The 24,029-nt window shown below is 39.4% G+C and overlaps 1 protein-coding gene across 4 annotated transcripts in view; it reads left to right on the plus strand.

Annotated features, from left to right (window-relative positions):
- RIF1 (replication timing regulatory factor 1) overlaps positions 1–24,029 on the plus strand; it is a 33,063-nt gene that overhangs the window by 6,686 nt on the left and 2,348 nt on the right. The window contains exons 6-33 of one of the 4 annotated variants that reach the window (XM_068407624.1): positions 601–790; positions 2,067–2,159; positions 2,256–2,394; positions 3,459–3,610; positions 4,389–4,509; positions 5,485–5,658; positions 5,911–6,021; positions 6,274–6,336; positions 6,919–7,019; positions 7,432–7,518; positions 8,822–8,895; positions 9,008–9,188; positions 10,163–10,270; positions 10,502–10,651; positions 12,016–12,115; positions 13,246–13,510; positions 15,281–15,323; positions 15,654–15,856; positions 16,044–16,143; positions 16,509–16,652; positions 17,219–17,361; positions 18,331–18,420; positions 18,507–18,561; positions 19,656–22,403; positions 22,817–22,957; positions 23,224–23,308; positions 23,402–23,510; positions 23,833–23,986. In XM_068407624.1, the coding sequence (XP_068263725.1) occupies positions 601–790; positions 2,067–2,159; positions 2,256–2,394; positions 3,459–3,610; positions 4,389–4,509; positions 5,485–5,658; positions 5,911–6,021; positions 6,274–6,336; positions 6,919–7,019; positions 7,432–7,518; positions 8,822–8,895; positions 9,008–9,188; positions 10,163–10,270; positions 10,502–10,651; positions 12,016–12,115; positions 13,246–13,510; positions 15,281–15,323; positions 15,654–15,856; positions 16,044–16,143; positions 16,509–16,652; positions 17,219–17,361; positions 18,331–18,420; positions 18,507–18,561; positions 19,656–22,403; positions 22,817–22,957; positions 23,224–23,308; positions 23,402–23,510; positions 23,833–23,986 (6,124 nt within the window). Of the gene's footprint in view, positions 1–600; positions 791–2,066; positions 2,160–2,255; positions 2,395–3,458; positions 3,611–4,388; positions 4,510–5,484; positions 5,659–5,910; positions 6,022–6,273; positions 6,337–6,918; positions 7,020–7,431; positions 7,519–8,821; positions 8,896–9,007; positions 9,189–10,162; positions 10,271–10,501; positions 10,652–12,015; positions 12,116–13,245; positions 13,511–15,280; positions 15,324–15,653; positions 15,857–16,043; positions 16,144–16,508; positions 16,653–17,218; positions 17,362–18,330; positions 18,421–18,506; positions 18,562–19,655; positions 22,506–22,816; positions 22,958–23,223; positions 23,309–23,394; positions 23,511–23,832; positions 23,987–24,029 lie in introns of all 4 variants that reach the window. The other 3 variants (XM_068407620.1, XM_068407622.1, XM_068407623.1) reach the window with 3 other exon arrangements.

Here is a 24,029-nt window from a genome sequence, read left to right on the forward strand (position 1 = left end):
CTTTGTGCTGAGCATGACACCACCATATGGTGTGGCATATCATTTTGGTCATCTGTGGTCTGCTGTCCTGGCTGTGTCCCCTCCCAGCCTCCTTGCTGGTGTGGTGAGGTGAGAAGCAGAAAAGGCCTTGCCTCTGTGTAAGCACTGCTCAGCAGTAACGAAAACATCCCTGTGTTATCAATGCTGTTTTCGGCACAAATCCAAAACACAGCCCATACCATGAAGAAAACCAACTCGATTCCAGCCAAAACCAGCACAGTCACTGATAAGGAAGTGATGGTATGTTCCTTTCAGGCTCCCAATTCAGCTTGTTTGCCAAAAAACAAGTTGAGATAGGGTAGAAAGGACAGCTGTAATTGCCAGTCTGTTCTGCTTTTGGAGAGGTTTATCTGAAGTAACTCTTGAGCATTGTAGTTTTAAGTGAACCATCAAAATACGGTTGTTTAGAAAAATAAAAAAATAGAATTCTTTAGAATGGTTTCCTGTAAATCAGATGTTGAGTTAGAGCATTTATTGCTGAGACTACAATTATCTTTGAGTGGCTGAGCAGTGTGTCTGCTGGAGATTTGTAACATCTCTATTTCTTTTTTTTGTATCTAGTTTAATGGAGCAAACCCCAGCCCAGATGGGAGAAGAGGCTGTGAGGTGGGCAAAGCTGATCATTCCTCTGGTTGTCCACTCAGCTCACAAAGTGCAGTTACGAGGTGCCACCGCCCTGGAGATGGGCATGCCACTGCTCCTCCAGAAACAGCAGGAGGTGGCAGCTGTCACTGAGCACCTGATGACCACAGTGAGTGGAAACGCTGAGCCTGTTTTCTAGAGGCGATGGGAATAGTAGTCGGGGTTTTTTGGTTGGTTGGGGTTTTTTTAAATTTTATTTACAGTCTAGATAGTGGCAGCAAAAAGCTACTGTGCGTTGACAGCAACTCCTTGATGACAGCAGTTCAACAGGTTTAATATAACAGCAATGTAAATATAGGACCACTGTAAAAAGCCAAATAAGTTTCTAACAAGAATCATTGGTCAGGAAAATAACTTGGCATTTTTAAATGACCTTTAATGCTATCAAGACAGGTGCTTAACTCATAAATACCATTAAACTTTTATTGTCTGTTAAAGAGAACTTGCTTACTGAACTCGAATCAGCAGAACTTTGTATGGCAGTAACTCACATCATCTAGCTTAGCTTCCTACTCAGAACAGGGCTAGCTTCAAAGTTAAGGCTGGGTTGCTGAGGGCTTTGTCCAGTTGAGGTTTGAATATGTTAAAGGATGGGAATTCTACAGCCTGTCTGGGCAGCTTGTTCCACCAGCCTTTGAGCCTTACAGTCCAGCCACACGCCTTGTGATCTGTCTAACTAGGTTGTAGCTCCCCAGTCAGGCTCCAAGGACACTAGAGGAGAGTCTCAAAAGCCTTTCTAAAGCTGGAGTGGAGAACATTTGCTGCACTCTCTGAATCTGCAAAACCAGGCATTTCCTCATAGAAGTCAGTCAGATTGGAGAAGCAGGTTTTGTCCATGGTAAAACTATGCTGGCTGTTCCTAAGGACCTTGTTCTACTGTGTGCCTAGAAATGGCTTCCACGGGAACTTGCTCCATAATTTTCCCCACCCTATTCAGCACCAGCCCCCTTGGTCTTTTTGATGAAGCTTTTCATGTTCCCCTTCACTTCCAGAACTGTGGGCTTATTTATTGTGCCTTATTCACTGCTGAAAGTAAGTATGTTTCCAAAAAAACCCAAAGAAACAAGGTGGTTTTTAGGGTGACAGTGTTTGGACTTGAGAGTTAGAGAGCCTACAAGTATTTAAGGAAGTGGATTTTGATTTGTTGGTTGCCACTATCAGAATAATTGAAACCAACCATAAACTTCAACTAAGAAGGTGATCAGATGGTAGCAACATGTGACTGATTTACCAGCAAATGCTGTATGATACAGAATTAAATCCTTCTGATCTAGGAATAGCATAGTTCCAGGTTGGTTGTGTCTCCAGACATGGGTATGAGTATGTAGTTTTTAGAATACTTTGAATGTATTTCTTGTAGAAATTATGTTTCTTTCTGTCTGCAGAAATTAATTTCAGAACTTCAGAAATTGTTTTCTACAAAAAATGAGACTTATGTGTTAAAATTATGGCCACTGTTTGTCAAATTACTTGGAAAGGTAAGCAGAAAAGCAGTAAGTTTTACAATCATAAATCTTTAGGGAGGGTATTTTGGACAACATAAATATCTTAATTCTGCATTTCTTTATCTTCAGACTCTGCATCGTAGTGGAAGTTTTATCAACTCATTGCTGCAACTGGAGGAACTTGGATTTCGTAGTGGCTCACCAGTGGTAAAGAAAATAGCCTTCATTGCATGGAAGAGTCTAATAGATAATTTTGCTCTAAATCCAGGTAGATTAAAAAAAGTTAACCTGAATTGTTTTGACTGCTGTCACTTTACATAACTGGAAGAGAATATTCTAATAGTGGTCAATACTATGGTACATACCACTGGATGTACACGTAGTATAGCTGTGGTATATACTATGTATATACATAAGTAAAATTCGAGCTTTTTTTTTTAAGGAAAAGTGACAGACTGATCAGTAGTTCTATCTTATTTTTTCTGCTAGGAGAAATGAATGGAATAAAATTAACAAACCTTTGTTTTGCAATACTGTAATTGATCCAAACAGCAATGAAATAGAGAATAAAACATTCTCTATTGACTGGGTGGATTAATTGGAGAAGAGCAATGCTTCAGCATTCTAGAGCTGTTAAAAAAAGTTGCTTTAAAGTTAAAAGACTTGTTTACATCTCAGTTATAAATCTAGTCTGTGTCGAAACACATGATAATTATTTTTTACCTTGACGGTGCTTCTCCTGTGTGTCCTGAAGAGAAAGCTAAATGTGGGCATTTCTTAGTTTAGCTGAATATAACTTAAATTGTCATTTTAATTTGTTGCTTATCTGGTCATTTATTCTTGATCCTTATTTCCCATAAATTAATGAACAAAGGATTTGGTTCTCTCAGAAGATAAAATCCATGGCACAGTTGACATTCGTTGCGTGTGTTCCGGTATGGCTAATAAGGATTGCACGCTGCAGAAGCAGTCTCAGTCAGCAGCTTCGTGTGGATTGCAGGTGGACAGGTTCTGATGCTGCTGAGCTGGCTAAAAGTTTTTGTCTTCTGTTTATGTTGGTATTCAGTAGATTTCATTTCAGTCTTGGTATTGGAAAGAAATACTTGCCATTTCCAGGGTTGTTCTAGCCAACAAGTAGAGCAGTAAAATAGTCTGGAAGGTTGGTGCATTTACTGTGTATTTTAGTTTTGCAAATTGTCATTAATTGAATTTTAAGCTAAAATAGATTAGGAAAAAAAAACCTAATGGTTTAAAAAAATTCCTCTTTTTGTTGTTCTGTGATTTAATCATTTAATTGTGTTGCTTAAAAATACGCTTTTTTTGTTCTTAAAGATATATTGTGCAGTGCTAAAAGACTGAAATTGCTAATGCAGCCGCTGAGCTCGATCCATGTGAGAACAGAGGCTTTGGCACTGACAAAACTGGAGGTCTGGTGGTATTTACTCATGAGGCTGGGACCTCAGCTGCCTGCAAACTTTGAACAGGTAACACAACTGAAACCAGCTAGCCTATGTTGGGCGTGTGAAGCTAAGTCCCCTCGTTGTTACTGTAACTTATTCTGTACCTGCTTTGTCCTTCTGGAGTTTATTGCTAAAATAAAACTGTCTCAAGGAACCAAATCTGACTTGTGTATGTGCTATGCGTGTGTTATATATAGCAGGAGCACTTGGGACTATGTGTGCAATCTTCTTGAAGTTCCAAAAGATTTGAGAGCATATTTGCATGTCATGTAATTATCTCAGCAAAAATCTCCAGTGGTTGCACAACAATAGTAAACATGAGTATGTTATAGGAGGACTGCTTTGTCCTTTCATTGTGCAAGTGTATGCTTTGTGAAGTCTGTCATAGGAAAATATCCTGAAAAGATCACAGAATATTCAGAAAGATGCATGGAGAGGAAAATGATGCAGGTGTTTCATTAGTAGTCACATTATAACTGGAATGAACATAATGTTTCTCTTAGGCTTCTGAATTTCATTAAATTAAACTTCAGGAGTAAAGAAAAAAAAATCTACCTTTTTAGATATGGTACAGTTGGATCATTCTAACATGAGTTTCTCTTTAACCTTTGTTTAGCCATTTCTGATTCATGTATCAGTATGCATATTTCATACAACATCTTAAAAATATTGTTATAAGTACCCAGAAACACTGATGCTGTGAACAACAGTCCAGTCTGTGATATTTGAAAAGTCGGGTTCTTTGTGGCTTACGGCTTGTATGTGTCGTAGCTGTTTTCACTGAGGTTTGATATCTTTGCAGGTTTGTGTGCCGTTAATCCAAAGCACTTTAAGTCTAGATTCTTCTGCTGCATTTCAAGGAACTCCCTTACGTGTACCAGCCAACCAAAGTTTAGCCTCAGCAACCCCTGCACAGAAATCAGGTATTAAAGTACAAGCCCGTTTCCATCTATATTCTAGATGCAGCAAGTAATCTGTCCTATTTAGCATGTTTGTGCTTTTTCATTTGCAATATATTATTATTGAAAACAGTAATTTTTCTGCATGTTCCTTGGAGAGCTCAGAGGTAGTGATTTACGTTGGCTAAAATTAAGCTGTTGTAGTCAGTATTTCAAGTGTACAAAGTTGTGCTAATCAAACTGTGTCGAGACCAGTGCTGATGTCCTGAGTTGTGTTCTCTTTTGCAAGGGAGCTTTGGTTTGAAACTTATTTTTTCATGTATTCATATATGTGCTGTTTAATATATGCCATTCTCATTTCTATGGCATTTTTAGTTTTGGCCTGAATATGATTCTATGAATAATACATCAATAATTTTGGTACTGTAAATACATGTGAAATCACACCTACTTGAGCTTTACATCTGAATGCCTCTCTGTCTTCTCTCTATGGAAAGCCTGGCATTCACAGCTTGTGTAATTCTACACTGCTGTAATTAGAAGCCTCAGGTACATTGTGGAAGTGTCCTAGATGTGTAGATCTTCCTTTGTTCCCTTTTTTTTAAAAAAAAAAGCTCATTATTTCTGTGAGGTCATAACTGAGGTTGGTCAGAATGCTTTGCGCATGAGACCTCTTAAACTTGTGTTGGGTGTAAAAGTTTCTGTTTTCTCTATAACCACAACTTCCATGGACACTTCTGTTGCCAAAATAGTTTGGCATGTGAGACTTTGTAGTCTTTGGAAGATACTTGTGCTTTCACAATACATGGTTATAACTGTGATGTTAAACCCTGCTTAATAGGAGTGCGTGGTAGGTATCTGGCTGTTGGAGGTCCCTTCTAGCCAATGCTATTCTATAATTTGTTCTTTTCATGTTAACTTCGGGGTTTTGGTCTGTTGGATCTTTCACTTGATTGCAGGTGAAATATGAGGCAATGTGACTTTTCTCCCCTCACTTAGGTCCTCACCCGTTCGCAAGTCCGGTCACACCGAGGATGAACTTGAATTCTAGTACAGCAGGAGTGGTGGTGATTCCTTCCATTCAGCTTTTGGGAATTGAAATGCTGCTTCACTTCTTGATGGGACCAGGAGTTCTAGATTTTGCTAAGCAAAACAAACTTGTACTTAGTTTAGGTATATGAGTTATATTATTTTGAAAAATTTTGGCATAATCTGAAATTACCAACAGTGTTGGATTTAAAGATGTCTGTTAGCATGAAATGCTTTAAACATTTAAAACTGCTAGTTGTCATCTTAGTATTAGAAGTTGTTTTTATGTTAAATGCCATAAGTACACATATATACTTGATTAATTTTTTTAAGGCTTATCTTACTAGTAGACTGCAAATTAACAGATTTACAGAACATGTTTTTTTGTTCTCCTAGAGCCTCTCCAGCACCCACTGATCAGTAGCCCTTCTTTTTTTTGTAAGCATGCCAGCACACTCATAAATGCAGTTCAGGATGGCTTTATTGCAATTGGAAAAGAAGTTCCTGGTAAGAATTTAGTGGTGAAATTTGATTTCTTTTCTGGAAAATAAAGTGGAGGAGGGAAACCTAATGAAAAGTAACCACTTTCTGTGATATTCCAGTGTGGATATTAAATAGAACTGGTCTGACTTGGTTTGAAAGCTTATGTCAGTTTTGGCTTATGCCAGAGTCTGTTATTTAACATAGTTTGTATTTTAACTGCAGTTTTGTTTAAAGTTTTTATTAAAAACTGAATAAAAATATTATGCTATCTTGTAGATTGTATGCTGAACGTTATATGGAAGGACATAAATGGATATGTAAAAACAGCTATTGAATCAGGTAAAAGTGTATCTTTTTATTTGTCTTTGCTGACCAGTTAGAGGTTGGTTTGTTTGGGCTTTTTTAAGACTAGACTTTTTTAAAGACTATTTTTTTTAAATACTGGAAGTATTTGCTTCACTGCTGGTAAAGCTTGGTTTTAGGCATCATCAGTAGTTGTTTTTGAAGCAACAAAAGTTGTTTCCTATTTTAAAAAAGTGTTCGTTACTATCTAAAGGCTTTGAAAGTCCAGAATGTTCTTAATAATGAAGTCTTTTACATTGAAAGCTCTAACTGAAAAGCATAAGAGAAATGAAGTGCATTGCTTGAATGAATGGCAAATTTCACAACTGTTTTTAGCATGTCAAAGTTAAGGTTGTTAATGATACAAAAGTGTTCTACTAATAAAACTTAGGGGATTTTCATTTAAACTTTTCAGTTTCAACTACATTGTTCTTCAGAACAGAGACTCAGTATCTATATCTATTTGGTATATGTTTATGCATAGAATTTTTTTGACCTTACATTATATTTAAGTTTTAAATGATGGTCAGAGTGACCATTGCTTTGTTCTGCTCTAACTATAAATGTGCTTTATTCCAGGCAATAAGAAGGAAAAGCAAGGATCAGAAGTACTGACTATGTTGCTCCAGGCCTTAAAAAACACTGTTAGGTCAAATTCTCTTCCTGTGCAGAAAATACTGGTAGGTTGGCTGGGTTTGTTGGGTTTTTAAATCTCATTTCTTTTCGCTGGTCTGGATTCTGACTGGTAGCAGTCTTTTGCATCTAACTTATCAGAATGGTCTCTTTAAAAGAGACAACTTTTGGTGTAAGCTGTGAATTATGCAGTTCTCATGAGATGGCATAGTGCTGCTCAAGGGTTTCTTCCTTTAAAAGTGCTTTTCAAATTTATCAGTGGTGTTCTCAGAATTGGGTACGTGGTTCTCCTACCAGAACCTTCTGCTTCAAGGGAGTTGCTTTCACAATGGATTTTTTTCTTTTTATTAAGGGGAAGCAACTGTTACAATATTGCTTTTATTTGTGGTGTTACTGAAAATATTCGAGCCCTCAGGGAAAAAAATACTCACATATGTTTTCTTCTTTTCCCCTGCTTAGTCCCTCATTGATATTACTGTTAAGGAATTGCCTCCAAAAGTATTGGGATCACCAGCTTATCAGGTTGCTGATATGGATCTTTTAAATGTAAGTCTGACTTCACTCCAGGACTTTGTCTGTCTTTATGCTGACACGTATTAGGGTGTCATATTTGCACAAATGTACAGAGCACTTTGTAAGTCATTAGACCCAGATCTTTAAGGAAACCGTATCATTCCCTGTTCCAGAATGCACACTTTGTTTCCAGCCCTCACTTCTGATGAGTAATTTAACTATCTGTAGCTAAAAAAGGATATGCTGACAGTACTGTAATAATGAAAGAGGATTTCTCATGTTTAGGTCATGACTTAAAATACAGGTTGCAGGTATTTTATGAGGAGACTGCATCGTCAAACTGTGTAGGACTGGTTATATACTGAAAACTGATGTTTTGGGGAAATGTTCTAGAGTCTATAATAGAGAAAAGTGCTTCAAAGAGAGGTAGGAAGTGGGATGTTTGGAGACTTGAAATTGGATGACGATCAGCTCTTTTCCTACATCACCAGCAGATGGAGTAACTTGTTTATTTTGCAGCAGTGGAGATAGAGCTGCCTAGCCTGTGAAAGTAGCTAAACGTTTATGTTGCTAGCCAGGGAGTGCATAGAATTCATGTGGAGGCTTTTGAAAGCAGACAGATATCTCTGAGAGAAGACCAAAGTGTAGCAGAGGAAGCAAATGCTTCACCTCAAGTGAGTAGGATAAAATTCTGTCTACCAGAGTTGGCTTAAGAGCTCAACTCTCAAAATTCCTCTCAGCATTTTTCCTGAGTGTTTTATTTACATTTGGAGGCTTTTCCTGACTTAGATACAAGAGTCAGAACTTTATTAAGATGGTTGAAGCTTTAATTGGTGGGTATTAAATGCATTTTGTTAAATGCTTTAACATTTGCAAACCTGAAATACTCGTGATGGATTTTAACAGAGGGTGTCCAAAAGGAGTCTTGCTGCAACCTTGAAATGAGCAAATCTGAGGTTGCTCCACCTTATTCCAGGTATCATAATGTGCATTGATTGCACTGTGTACACCTGCCTTACTCTGTTGTGTGTCATTTCAAGGCAGTAGTGACTTAAGTCCTACAAAACTCCCAGCCTTTTAAACAGAAGAGTGTTTTGCTTCAACTGCAGTATAATTGGTATTCTGCTGAAGCACCAGGATCTAGCTGCAGCTTAAGTTTCCAACTTTCCCTCTCATTTTTATTTTGAAGTGATAAAAGTTGTCAAAAATTGTCAATAATAATTGTGAATTTCTGGCTTAGAGTTAAATATAATGTATAGATACACATATAAGTGAGGCAACAGTTTCATTTGATCAATGTTTATGTTGTTTTGACCTCTTAAATCTCTCTTACAAGGGAACACCAGCTTTGTTCTTAATTCAGCTGCCTTTCCATCATAACCTCTTGGAATGCTGCGTAACAGACGAGAGGTACGTGGTGGTGGTTGTTTATAACAAGCTTCTCATAGTTGAAGATTTTATAGAAGATTTTTGCTAACTTCAGCTGAAAAAAGTGTCTTACCTATTCAATTTTCTTCCCTAGATTCTTTGTAATTCTAGAAACGCTTGTGGGTTATGTTTTGTCTGGGCCTACATCTCCACTGGCTTTCAGTGAATCTGTGATGGGCGTTATTAATCAGAGTGCAAAGCAAGTGGAAAACAAGGAGCATCTCTGGAGAATGTGGAGTATTGTTGTTAATCCACTAACCGAATGGATTAATCGGGTAGAGTGGCTTTTTGTTCTCTTACCCATTCCCACCCCTCAAGAAAAACCACAGGAAAACTTTGTGCTGATCTTTTATCTTTATTTTTAGGAATTACATGTCTTGAAGTGATAGTAAAATTACATAGGCCTTGGTAGTGTTTATGAAACTGGAATGTGTGCAGCATTTTTGTGCAGCTCAACATGGAGTATGAGCATTTGCAGTGAGGTAGGATGAAGGGTGGTAGTGGAGTAGCAATCCAAGGTGGTATAAAGTGATTCCAGTCAGTAAGAATGCTCACTCTTGAGTACAGTGTCCAGTATAGTGTTGGGAATGGTTTTCTCCCTTTTTAAGATGATAAACATGTTTATAGATGTGTTTCAAGCCTTCACTCCTCAGCGTGGTCTTGCTGCTACAAAGGATGGAAACTTGCCCTTCAAGACCTTTTAACTTTTACACACTAAGAGGCTTCTTTGCTTCATGTGAAATACAATAAATACCAGGTTGTGACGTCTAGGACGTAATTAGAACAGTGTTTCTTACCTAATGTTAGACTTCTTGATTGGAAGTCCTAATGAGAGCCATATAAACTCTAGTACTCAACAGGTTCTGCAGGGTAGAAGTTCCTGAACTAATCCTCGTGTAGTCACTTGACCTGAAAATCTTAGAATTTATGAAGGTTTTAGGTGCTTTAAGTAGGTTGCTGTCATCACTTACTGCAACTGAATTAAGTAAAAAATACACAAGACATTTTCTAACTGATATTTTTTATTCATGGAATTAAATTATTTTGGAATTTAGAAATAGTTCTTTTTATCTCTAAACAGTAGGATCAACTTGAACTCTTGAAAGAAATGAGAATAGCTTATTTCAAAATGCCACGGGCAATTTAGCTTGCACAGGTTTTATGTCCAAGATAAATGTATTTAGAACAGCCTTATTTGTCATTTAAATTCTGCAGCTTCCTTAACTAGAAAATTGTTTTCTCATTGCAGACTAACGAAGTAAATCAGGGTGATGCACTGGAACACAACTTCAATGCTGTTTATAGTGCATTGTTACTACCAGTAACACACATCCTCCCCATTGAGGAATTCCCACAGGTAACAGTGAATGCATAAATTTCATTAGAAACCGTGTGGGTTTTATAAAAACTGTGAAGTACCATCTGATAATCTCAGAGCAGTTTGTTACCAATATGTGTATACATTGGACCACTGCTCCAGGGTTGGAATTCTTGACTTACATAGGTTTTGACAGAAGAAGAAAACTGAAAGACAAGTTTTTATCTCTATGCATTGATATTTACAAACTTTTTCTTTCTGTTGTTAAAGCCAACTCTGAAATCCTTGTTGCGCACTTGGTCAGACCTGTACAGAGCATTTGCTCGCTGTGCTGCTTTAGTTGCTACAGCAGAAGAAAACCTATGCTGTGAAGAACTTTGTGCCAAAATAATATCTGGGCTAGAAGGTGAAACTCCAGTCGTGAGTATAAACCAGTGATATTGAACTATATAAATACTGTAGCAGATACATTTAAAATTAGATGTAAGAACCTATTGTAAACTCTAATGTAGTACTTTGTAGCTTAAAGTGTTTTGGATGAGGCTTAGATAAAGCCATAACAAAACTCTTTTTACTAACAGGAGTTGGAGTTGATCTAGAAATGGTTTGAAATAAGAGAGTAAAAATAATTATAGTTTAAATATTAAAATAACAGTTAAGCAGTCTTTGGATTTGTCTTCTAACTGTGTAATACTGGTTTAGTGAATGTCATAATCACGGTAAATATGATTTGTCCAGTTGAAATGTGTCTATATATAAAGTAACTTCAGGCTGAATTAACAAATACCACAAAAGCATTTTGATGAGGAAGGAGGGTAGGGTAGCACTGTAGCATTCAGAGGGCATCACTTGCTATATTCCTGGTACCCTCAACCTTGTCCACTACAATTTAAAGACTTCTAAAACTTTATACAAGAGAAAACTTGAAGCCTTTATGTTATCTGTCTTGCCTGTTTGCAAGCCCACATCATTTGGGGAGATAATGTCTGTAGGTGTCGGTGAATGTTAGCTTTGGAACATAAAATCCTTCGTGCTTCAAAGCTGACTGTCTTTTGAAAAAATGCCATGAAAGGAACATATAAGAAACAGGTGAGAAAGAAAAATGGGATTTGAAAACACACAATTTGGAGGATTACATCATTATAACTTCCTTTGGATGCTGCTGTATCCTGATGAGAAATTTCAATTTAAAAAAATTATTATTAAACAAGAAAAAATTAAACCATTTAGGGTATGTAATCTATATTGAAACTAAACTTTTTTTGGCCTACAATATCAATGTTCCTTTTAAAAGCAATGTTTTTTATTTGGAATAATTTGTGATGAATTGGATAAAAGAAAAAAGCTTGATCCATCTCTTTGTATATTAGAAATGGATTGTGCTTCCTGAATTTAGTGACAACCTTATTGTTATGCATAGAGGGACTTTTCTGAAAGTCAGGCTTTGTGCAGTAACTGCACTTAAGCACACACTGACGTGTTTTGTAACATGTTTTGCCAGACAGCTGGTACCTTGAACTTTAATAGTTTTGATGTATCTTAAATCTAGCACCTTCTTACAGCTGCCTCTTACTGTTCTGCTTCTTTAGATATATATATGCTTATGACTTACTTGTATAGGGTGGGAAAGCTTCAGCTTGTGTAAATGTGTGTATTTTAAGACAAATTGAATCCACTTTTAAATTTAAAAGCTGTTTGTGTTGCTGTCCTGAATGGCCAACCTGGTTTTTTTTCCTGTCACTGTTGTTCTTTTGGGGTGCTGATGACTTCTGTCTCCTCCTCAGATGTTGTCTATGATGGATGGTCTCACTCATATTACCTCAGTTATGGTTGACTGCATCAACTTTGCACCATATGGTACTAAATACCAGCCAAAAAACAGATGTAAGAAAATATTTGAATATTGGGGGTTTTCTGTGTCTGTCTTCCAGAGCTGGTTGAAAATTAGACGACTTGTAGATGCAGAAGTGCTGACTGTAAGATATCAATGGTCTCTATGTGCTACACATACTACCTAAGCACTTGAAGGGATTGACCCAAAATCATAAAAAGGAACTAAAAATATTGCCCAATATGCATATTTGAGCATCAGATCTTTTCTGTTTGTTCAGCAGTTGAGCAGTTACTGCAGAGCCTGACGAAATATATCTGAAATGGATGTAAACGTCGAGGCCACTTGACTTTTCTCTGTAAGACACTGCTGGTTTCTGACGCTGTGTGTGATGTTTTGGCCATGATTTAATCTGTACATGTGAAATCTGCTGCTTTGGCTTTGTTCAGTCGTAATCTGAAGCAGTAATGCTTGATCAGAATCCAGTCTAATTTATACAATACCTGCCTAAAACTGGTGATAAACTGTTAACCTTTGAAAGGCTGCTGTTCCTGAAGCTGCTTTGCATAAAATAGTCAAGAATAGGTTTAACAGAACATAAAAGGTCATTGTATGTAAAATGTTCTTTGTTCTGTTTCCTACTCCCATTTATAACAATCAAAACTGAATAAATGATTTCCAAAATGAAGTTTTTTTTATAATTTCTCTGCCCTGTATGAATTTATTAAAGCAGTAAGACATTGTGTTGGACTGCTGAAGGAATGAAATGCTTTAACTGGAAATGTTGATGAGGAAAAACGTGATGGAAAATTCACTTACAAACAAATAAATGAACTAATAAAACTTGATACATCCTGGGACAGGTGAGGAGGGAAGGGAAGTATCTCTAGAGTGGGTGCTGTCCTTTTGCAAGGAGGCATTAGAGATACTTAAACACATAGTCATTTGTATGACCACCCAGAAATATAAATAAGAGGAATAGGAATCATCTCTGTAGTGGTATGATAAAATTATTCATTAAAAATGTATGTCTTCTGTTAGGTCTGCTTTTAAGCTGTTTGTCTGTAGATATAGTTTGGGAATCAAAGTCCTGTTTCTCATGTAGACAAAAAGTTCAGGTGTGTTTTGTTGTAATGCATGTTGGTTAGAGAGGAGGAAAAATTAATTTATTTTTTTATGTTAGCTCCACAGACACCTACAGATTGGTCTAAGAAGAAAAAGGAACCCCTTGGGAAGCTTGCCTCTCTGTTTAAACTCCTGGTGATGTTACTAAACTCTTTCCATGTGTTCAGTTCCAAAGAAATCTGTTCAGAAACATTGGTCTCTGTTGGTCCTTCAATTATCGCTATTCTTCACAACATCATCAGCCACGTTTCATTGCCTTCAGTGATTGGGACTATGTTTGCAATGTTTTCAAAACCTCTGGCAGTGTTTTATGAAAAAACAAAGTGAGTATTTTAAGAATGGCTGAAAAACTGGATTCATTGTATTGCTGCATACTGGTGACGTTTGTGTGGTCTCTAGCAAGCGGGGTATTAAACACAGCTCAGGGTTTTTCAAAGCTGTGGCACTAATATGCGAAGGATTTTCAACTCCTGCCAAGGCTCCCACCTTTGAGAGCACCAGGTATTTGGCAAGATTCAGCCTAGCCAGTAGCTACTGGTTTTGTAGTGCACCCCAGCACTGAAAAAGAAATAGTTATGGAAGGTAGTTGCTGAGAACTTGCTGTTTTCTACAATTGCTGCCTAAAACGGGGGGTGCTGGGGCTGAGCGTGTGGTGTTACCTGAGCTAAGGTGGGTGCCAGCAACAGCCTGACCACCCCATCCAGGGGTCCTGCCTTAGAGCCTGCAGCACAGCCCTGCCCTGCAGTGACTTTGAGGGCGATTCATAAATCCACACGTGTGAGCGTTCTCCATTGTAACGCTTTTCTTTAGAAATAAACCCAAACCTGCTTAGTCATACACACAAGGAAACCTCTAGCCCTTCTGAAGGCTTGCTGTTTAAAGTTGGAGGGAATGTATGGTCATTTCTGCAAGACTGAGGTGTTTGGTTTCCACCTGCTGTTTATTTTCACTGCAGTGGAGATATTTATTAACAGCAGTTTGTTTTCTAGCGGGCAGGAACTGTGCAACATCTTGTAGGGAATAGAGGAATCTTAATAAGTTGAAGTGCACTAAAATCCTGTGAGTTTTTAAGCAGAGGGAAGTACTGAGAAATACTTGTGTGTTGCTATGTGCTGCTTTTTTTTTATATGGCTTTCCTTTTTTATTTTTTAATTGTTGTAGGCTTCTCTTCCCAGGACACAATGGAATTATGAGGAGCTTAGTGGGAGGGGGCTGGCAGAGGCTTGTCTGGGATTTGTAGATGGAAGGAGATGTACACTTTGCTCAGGATAAGAACTGGAGTACAGCGGGGAGTGTTTTGGGAGGAGGGAGGATAGGATGGGATGCTGCCAGTCAGACTGTAAATGTTTTCTTGAAGCTTTTACTGAAACTTGAAGCAGGACTGCTACCACTACTCTAAAATTCATCAGGAGTCCCTGTCTCGGAGGCAAGAATCCACTTGTTGCTGTGTCAGGTTGAGTTGAACGCCACCTCTTTCCATCTCCCATCTCATCTGCCTTTGTTTGAGCGTTGTCTTAGAATTATTTGTTAAAAGGGAGGAGTGTTGGATATATATTTTTGAAGGAAGGCATGTGCAAGCAAATACAAGGTTGGGAACCTTGTTAGGTTGGAGATCACAGGCTTATAAAATGAATTACTAAATGCAGTTTTCTCACCTTTTTCATGTGATGTCCTACTAGGGATTTATTGACATGAAACTACGTTTAGGTGGTACTTCAGCTTTTTAATGCAGATATTTGAGGCCTGGGAAATCTGTTCAGGGAGAGGGTTAAGAGCAACACAAAGGCAGCAGTTAGAAGTTACTTCATAAGAAATCCTTTAATTTTAAGTCTGTACTAATTACTACTGATCTTTCCATTAGTTTCTCTTAAAGTTAGCATATAAGTATCAGTGGGGGTTAAAGGATAGGCTTACTGAAAACTATTTACATCCAGAAATTTTTTAATCACCCACTGGGAGGCTGGTTTCACAACATTACTTCATCAAGTTGTATACCAAAGCTAGTGTGCAGGGCTTGAGTGCATTATGTGTTGAATTCTTATGACTGGGATAAATGAGACAGCAAAATATAACTCTTCTGTTTGTTTTGGCAGGCTTGCTGATGTATCTAAAGTATACAGTAATCTTAACAACAAGGTAAATTTGCTAGAGAAATAGCTGGGGGGGTGGGAAAATGTGTGACACGAGAGTTTTGCCGTTCATCCTGTATTCTAAAAAAAAAAAATCTGAAAATGTAATGAAGGTAGAGATTTAAATTTTGAATTATTTTTGTTTTATTAAAAGGGTAGCTGTGGGGAGGACCACTGAGCTTAGGCATCAGACTTTTCGTGTGGTGTTTAAATGTGTTTATTCAGGCCATACGATCCTGTGGGATAATGTTTTAAGTAATGTTTTAAACTTTTGAATAGTGAATATGTGCAATATATGATTTAAATAAGAAAAACTATTGTTTCTTCTCTCCCTCAGCTTGAAAAACTCCTGGCCGAGATTCTCCTGTGCTTACAGTCTCACTGCACGGGCTCTTACGACAGTGAGCTGCTAGAGCAGCTCTCTCCATTGCTCTGTGAGATATTTCAGCACAAGAGCAAACAGATCCGCAACCAGTGCGCCCAGTTCTGGAACGCGACGTTTGCTAAGACTACATCACTAACCTATCCTGAAGAGTTAAAGTAAGACACATTTTTTTTTATATATATTTATATATTTTTAAAGGAAGAGATGTCAGGTTATGTACAAACAAACTGGCATTGTTCTGGTTACCATTTATATTCAGCTTTTTGTGCACGCTGGGGTATCTGCTGGTCTTGTTGCGTACCTTCCCCCCACATCAGTTTAAATTTCTGTTTTGCTGAGCAGATCTGTGTTAAGCCAAGCCAAAAAGAAAATTCCACTCTTGCTGCCTGGTTTTGAAAGCATCGAGATAGCCGAAGAGTACAGCGGCCCGTTCTCTGATGCAGTAAGTATTTTATTGACCCTAACGGGTGCTTCATTGTGTGTAACTCCATGGGACTTGCTCAGGAGGTAGTGGCAAGGTCAATTTTTATTTTCTCTGTGATTGGCCTGCCCTTGCTTCATGTTTGGAATAATAAACTACACTGGGTAAGCACTGTCAAAAGGCTGAGCTGGTTCTTAACAGCATTTTAAATCTTTGGTTCTAGTAGCTTGTTTGAAATAACTTAATTTTTAATTTGTCCTCTACGTAATTCAGAGGAGAATGGGAGTGGGGGACAGTTTAGTTGTTGAAATTAATACATCTCGGGATGGGTTTGTGAGCTGGGAGTTTCTTCATACAATGCATTCAGTGTATTTTTATTGGAATAGATGGAAAGTTCACAGCTGGATGCGAAGATAAGTGGAATGGAAGTAAAGCTGGGTCAAAAACGAGACTCTATATTGGCACAGACGAGTGAACTAAAAAACGAAGACAAAGACAAGTCCAGTAATGTGCAAGTAACATCTGCAAAGGTGAGGTGTTCATGGGTAGGTGTGGTAGAATCAGAGCCAGTATATTCTGCAGCAGAACATCTCCTGTGCTGCTGTAAATTCTCAGTAAAAATGAATGCATTTTGTGATGCTGAAATTTATTTTTCCTTTAATTTAAATTTTCCTTTAATTTAACATGAAATTAAAGTTCTCTGCTAAGTTTACGGATGGCTGAGTGTTAAGGAGGGGTCATGGAAGGCTGCTTGATGGATGGGAGGAGGGGCAACCAGATGCCAAATTCACAGCTCGGTCTGGTTGCAGGTTGTGACTAACTTGGGTGTTGAGGTGGATCTTGGTTTTGGGAGACCAGTGCTTCAGGGCACGGAGGAGGGGTTGCAGAATCTCTGCTAGGTGGTAGCGTTGGGGGAAAAAAAAAATGACTTGTGAAGAAAATCTGCACCTCCTGAGGGGTTTGTGCCAATTCATGTGCTGAAGGAACTGTGGTTATTTGAGAACTGTTCCATTTAGGGTGGATGTATCTGAACTATGAAAACACTTCTAATTCCTCTATTTTGATTCTAATCAATTTTTTTTTTTCTTTTCTGTAGCTGAAACTAGAATTTTCATCTTCGAAGCCTAAAAGTGAGATACTTCTGGAAGAGGAGAAGTCTGGTGATTTTGTGTTTATTCCTCCAGAAACGAAAGAAAGAATATTGACAGAACATCAGAAAGAAGTGCTTAGGTCAAAGAGGTCTGTGATTTATTCTGTTTTAATGTGAAGTGTCATTGCACTGAGTATGTCAGATTGACATAACTCCAATTCCTGTATCTCAGACTGCTATAGATAATTAAGTCTTACTCTTCCATACAAGTTATAAAGTTTAAAGCTAACAAAGTTCCTTGCTTTACTGTTGTAAAGCAACCAAATTCTTCTCTGATCTGCATTTCCAATTTTGATTAAATACACTCTCTGGAGTTTGGTAATTTGGAGTTGACATTTTTACTTCATGACTCTCACGTGCTGATGATTTCCTTAAATCATTGAAATGGGCTTTTCTTAGCTGATGTGAAGGAAAGATTTCTGAATTTGAAGAGAAGTCTTGAGTCAGCAGCATGTGAGAACTTTGGATATTCCCAGGACTCATCATAATTGCAGGGGAATCCTTAGAATTATCCTCTTTTTATGTGAGGAAATAAAATAGTAGAGTTTTTTCTGTCCATGGGCAGCTGCCAGAGCTGTTCACAAAAACACAGTGGAAGCAAGCTTTGTGTGTAGTGGTGCTTGACAGGAACTCAGCTGGGTTATATATTAGCATGTGTTGAGGAATTCTGTGCAGGGTGGGATCCCAATCACAGTGCTTTTTCCCAAAAACATGTTTGAAATTAAAGATTTGATGCAAGTGAAAGTGGCAGTCTTGAAATAAGGAGGTAAATCATGATCTGCACCTGCTTTGCAGTGTGAGGTTGTAGCAGCCGGTTGCAATCTGGTGTCTTTCCAGCCCAGCACAGGGAGTGTGCGGGCCCACAGTCTCCTGTGCTGCCCAGCTCTTTGTGCAGCAGTCCCCCTCGGGTGCATGTTGCAGGCTTGAGAGTTTGGAAGCTCAGTCTGCTTCATATCAGTACCTTCTCTCTTGTGATTTAATGCATTACACAACCCTATCCTCCTTTTATTTTATTTTTTTAAGAAGAGTGTGACTTGCCCTTTCTGGGTTTGTTTCAGAGTTGGTATTCCTGCCATGTACAACAATTTGGACACATCGCAAGACTCTACCTTATTTTCTCAATATACTCAAAGCCAGGAGGATTCTGTGTAAGTTCAAGGTGGCCAGTGTATATGTACATTAAAGGTGTCCTCCTTTGCTGCTACGCTTCTCATTTAACTAACTTCTATTTCAGGGAAAAATCATCTTTAATAGAAAATGCCAAAGAAGAGACTAAAAACGAGCCTCAGGTAATTTCTCGTTGTCTAATGGTAATGAAGATATCAGAATTATAACCATACCAGTGATGTTTTCTTCGTATTAGTAGCTCTGGTAATTAATGGCAAAACTCTTTGATTACTGGCTGTGATGTGCTTTTAAGATTGATTTGGAAACTCTTCAAGCAAAAAAATATTCCCCCAGATGTATTAGCTCGCAGGAATCATTTCCTTTCTCTGTATTGATTAACCTGTCAGACTCTTGAGGGGATCTGCTTTTTCTTGGCCTTCCTCTGTTTTTGCCATGTCTGAATAATTCTGACCCAGGCTCCGTGATAGCTCTTGTGGTTTGTATTTCATTCTCCTCACCAGATTTGAGTGTGATACCATTGCAGTGCCCTTTGTGCTGTGTTCTGCTTTATATAATTTATACTAGGAAGTGCCAATCATGAAGCATTTTGACTTAATTTCAACTTATTTGTTGTAAGAATTAATTGCCTGGCTGTGTGTTAGGCATCCTAATGCTGTTGACTTCTCTTCCATAACACTTTTTTTCCCTAGCAGATGTATTTGATACGTTCTGGAACTATCTTCACTTTGAAAAGTCCTAATGTTGATGTCTGTATTATTCTGGTGGACCCATGCTTTGAAACTGCTTGGCTAGTTTCCCCATTCTGAACTGCTTTTGGATGAAGCTGTAAGAGCTTGAGGGGGATTAAATAGTAGATTTGGGGAAGAAAAATAACTAATTGTAAATCCTAAATATAGACCTGTTCCCTTTTGGAGAGGAGTTGGCTCACCAGCTAGCTTGCTCAGCTGTAGTGCTGAACAGACAGTAGGTAAAACACAGCACATTTTTCCTAAAAATCTGTTTTAGTAGTAGGTTGTTATATCTCTGATGAAACTTAAAAACATTTTTGCAATTCTTCCTCTTTTGGGAATTAAATGGGATTTAAAAAAAAAAACTTTGTCTCTTACAACTACCAAAGGACAGATTATAAAATAATTTGAAGGAAGAGTGGTTTGAAAAACCTCGTGGGTGGGGTGTTTTGTGTTCCACCAGAGCTGGTTTTTTAGATTATATTCATAGCAAAACTACAACACTTTGTTCATATTTTTTGGGACAGGAAGAAAATGCAAAGAGTGAAGGCTGCAGGAAGGAATCAGATGAAATCACAGAGGACTGCAAACCTGAGAATCCTCTTGAGAATGCTGCCTGTGTGGAAAAGTCATCTGTTACTGAGATAGAGGAGACCTCAACTTCAACCACTGAGGGAGAGTCAAGAAGGGACACAGCTGAAGTGGTTCTGGAGGAGCCATCAGTTGGAGAGGGGTTAGAAGAAAGTACTGTGGAAACAGCTTCAAAGGAGCCCTTAGAAGGGAACGAAAACACTTCAAATGTCAGTAACAGCTCGACTTCAAGTGACATCATTTCTGGAACGCCGCAGCCAGCGAGCCGACGGCAGTCTTTTATTACTTTGGAGAAATACAGTAGCTCAGAGAGCAGACCCTTCAGCCCTTCAGCATTAAACAGTTTGTCAGAGGTGTCTGGAAGTGCTGCCGTGGCGGGTAAACAGGAAGATACAAATGTCTGCAAGACTAGCACTAAAGCACAAAAACCTAGAGAAGAAAATAAAAAGCCTTCAAAACCTGAGTCTGAACAAATATTTACTGCGATACGAAGGCTGACTCGCAGGCAGAGTAGAATGGAGCACCAAGGGAATAAGCAGTCCAGGTTGTTCATTAGGTCAGAACAAGAGAAAAGCACACAAGAGTCTCTTGCTTCAAGCAGTATGGAAGATAGTCCTGACCTGTCCTCTACAGTAGAAGACATGGAACACGTTCTCCTTGCTCACTCCCAAGCTCTCCATTCTGCAGAAGCAGATATTAAAACAGCTGAAGATACGATAGCAGAAACAGAAAAGACCCGGGCGTTAGATATGGATTCTAAAGAAAATACACCCCCGGAGACGACCGTGTCACCTGACCAGGTAACAGACGATGATGGGCAGGTTCCACATGTGTCGTCTTATCAGAAAATACTAAGACGTTCTTCAAGACGACGGTCAGAAGCTGTAGAAAGTCCAGCAGGTAGCCAAGATAAGGAAGATGGCCACCAAAAGAGAGACAGGCGTAAAGAAGATGAAAAATCCGGGCAGAAGAAGGTGCCGCAAACTAAAGATGATTTATCCCAAAAGCCCAAAGCAATTTCTGGGAAAACTACAGAAAATACAAGTGAAAAAGACAGCACCCTACCTGAGAGAACTGCTGCAGAGGACCTAGACTCAAAGGAGTCTCCTGCTTCAGGGGGACTTGAGGAGGAAGTGAACAAAAGTGCTAGGAGGTCAGAAGATAACTTGAAGACTGACACGGAAGGTCAAGACTGTAGCTCGAGTAGAGCAGGTCAGAAGAAGATTGAACGCCCACGATACCACACGAGAAGAGCTACCCAAGGCTTGCTTTCCAGCATAGAAAATTCAGAGGCTGATGGCTCTGAGACCAAGGAGGAAGGCACAAGGAGGAAAAGATCTGCAAAAGTGAGAAACAGAAGCGATTCTCTGGAAGGTAACTTGAAAGATGCGCAGCCAGGATACCGTAGCCATGAGGAGTGTTCCCATGGAAATGGAACTCAGAATCTGCTGGAAACAAGCAGAGGTGAACTGAGCCACGAAGCCAGCATAGCTACTGCACTGACGTCTGAAGGGTGTGACCTGGAGAACCCAGCAGTTCCGACGGACGCCAGCAGAGCTGTGGGATCGGCCAGCTCGAAGAATTCCCCGGGTGCACAGAGTGCGAATGTGGAACAAAACGAGAGTGAAGCATCGGTGACGTCGTGCACCGACCCACGTGTATCTGACCAAGAGTTGGAAGCAGCAGAGGGAAATAAGCCCGTTGAGAAGGACACAGACATAGAAGAGTGTTCAGCTGTTCTGCCTGAACACGGACCAGAAGAAAAGGCTTTGGGTGGTGATCTTTCCTCTTTGCAAATACACGAGTGTCGGCACAGAAGAAGCAAAAGGATGAAAAGACTGAGGAACTGTGATAGCTACTGGAAAAAGTCAAAGCAGCAAGTAGTGTCCTTCACTGAATCCAAAAACGAGAACACCCCAGGTTGGACATCTGTAAGTACATCAGAGGTGTCCGGTAATTCCAATTTTGAGGAGAGCTTGTCCATGGCACCTTGTGCAATGAGCACTCCGTTGCCTCCTCCTAAGGAACCCGGTGCGTTTAGCTCGGAAAGAGAGAGGTCTGAAGATAATCTGCAAGGAAATAGTGGTGTAGCAGAGGAGGCTCTCGGGCATCCCGAGGGTATAGCAGGTGACATCGCTGACTCCATAGTGGAAACGAAGGAAGGTGCTGATGAGAATGATTCCCTGCAGCCAGCCAGCTCTCACCAGGCTCATCCAAACTGCACAGACCCTGTTCAGTTTGATCAAAGTGAAGAACCAGCAGCTGCAGCAAGAGAAGAAATAAGTCAGAATGGACAACTGGAGGAGATACCGGAGGAGGTTTTTATCAAACCTGAGAAAAACCAGATGAATGAGCTAGAAGGCGACTGGGATGATAAAGAAGCAGCTGAGAACACTGTAGGAGAAACTTGTGTTATTAAAGATGAAGAGATGGAGGAATTAGTAGAAACTGAAATGACAGTGCCTGAAAACCTGGCCTTGGACAAAGAAAATGCAGTAGAAAATAACAGTGTGGATTCACCTCAGAAGCAGGAAGCTCAGGATTCGTTAGTGCCAGTTAATGAAAGCCCTAACGGCACGCAGGCCCGCTGCACGTGGTCTCCGTCAGCTTCCCCATCCACTAGTATTTTGAAGAGAGGTGTAAAAAGAAAGCAAGACGATGATTCCCTGTCACCTGCTAATAAGGTATTGCGATGTGGTTCTCCATCACCTTCCCCATCCACTAATATTTTGAAGAGAGGTGTAAAAAGAAAGCAAGATGATGATTCCCTGGCCCCTGCTAAGAAGGTATCGCGATGGGGTTCACTCTGTGACACAGTCACTCTGTTCATAACTGGGATGTGTAACGGTGTCCCTGGTGTGAGGAGTTCCAAATATGTTGAATTACTATTTTTTTTCATCGTAAGTGATCTTAGGCTAAAGCTGAAGACTTTGAGATTTCTTTTGGTACTGCACAAGCACCCACGGGCTGCGTTATGGGGGTCGGGGTGGGGAGTTGTATTTTCGAAACAGAGCCCCAAAGTCTAACGTGCTGTTGGACTCCTCAGCGTGGGGGGGGTTGAGTTCATGCTATAAAAACTGCTTCTCTCTACAAACAGATTCGTCGAGTCTCTTTTGCAAATCCCATTTACCAAGAAGGACTGGCAGACGACATAGATAGGAGAAGTCCTGTTATTAGACCCCACTCTTCTTCACCATCTTCCCGAAGTCTTAAAATTCTATCTAATATTCAGGCTAAGGTAAATTGTTATGTATATTCTGTATGTCCTAAGTGCTTGTGTTTCTCATGTATCATAGATAACATTGCTTTAGTGTGTGTTCAGTCGCTTGCAAACACTTGTAAGAGCAGAGAATCAGTATAAGAAAGAGTTGTAACTGGTCTAGCCCCACTCGTTCTGTTACTCTCTGAAGACAAGTGTGCTCTGAGATCGAGGTAGCTAGAATCTTACAATTAACTCAGTTCCTACACTCCTGAGAGATCTTTTTTTCCTCTTTTTCTATCCAGCATATTACCACTCCAACCAAAGGATTTCTGTCCCCAGGATCTCGTAACCCTAAATTTAAGAGCTCAAAGAAGTGTTTAGTAAGAAGTGCTTTGGTTCATGTCTCTCTCCTATTTTTTTCCTGTATTCAGTTGTGTGATAGTTAATTTAATAATTTCTCTGGATTATTCAAGATCACAGAAATGGCTATGGAGTCGCTGCCGTGCCCTACAGAATGTGTGTATCCTGCCTTGTCTGGCTGCAAAGCACCGGTTGATGTCATTTTACCTCAGATTACATCAAACATATGGTAAGTGGGTTGTGGCTTTTGAAGATGACACTAATAGAAATGTAATTCTTACTGAACCGACAAAACCACATTTTCTGATGCAAGAAGGGATGACTGAGAGACATCTTTTGCCAAATATTTTTCAAAGGAGGGAGGTTGGTTTGGTGGGGGAGAGACTGACCTGCTTCTGCAGATAGAAAAATGCCACGTGTGTTTTGTTTTTCCTTCGCTTACGTGCACGTGAATCAGCACTCGTGTAAGATTTCCTTCTGCTCCGCTGTGCCAGGCAGAAAGGATGTGAATTCAAGCATAACCAACTGTTCTTCTTTCTCCCCTGCTTCAGCGCCAGAGGCTTGGGGCAGCTCATTCGAGCAAAGAACATCAAGACCGTGGGTGATCTGAGTACTCTGACAGCATCAGAAATCAAAACTCTTCCCATCCGCTCGCCGAAGGTGTCCAATGTTAGAAAAGCTCTTAGAGGATACCATGAGCAACAGGTAAAGTTTAATGTTAGCACCCAAAAAGCCACTATTAGCCCAT

Source organism: Nyctibius grandis, chromosome 9 (assembly GCF_013368605.1).
Source record: "Nyctibius grandis isolate bNycGra1 chromosome 9, bNycGra1.pri, whole genome shotgun sequence".
Taxonomy (NCBI): domain Eukaryota; kingdom Metazoa; phylum Chordata; class Aves; order Nyctibiiformes; family Nyctibiidae; genus Nyctibius; species Nyctibius grandis.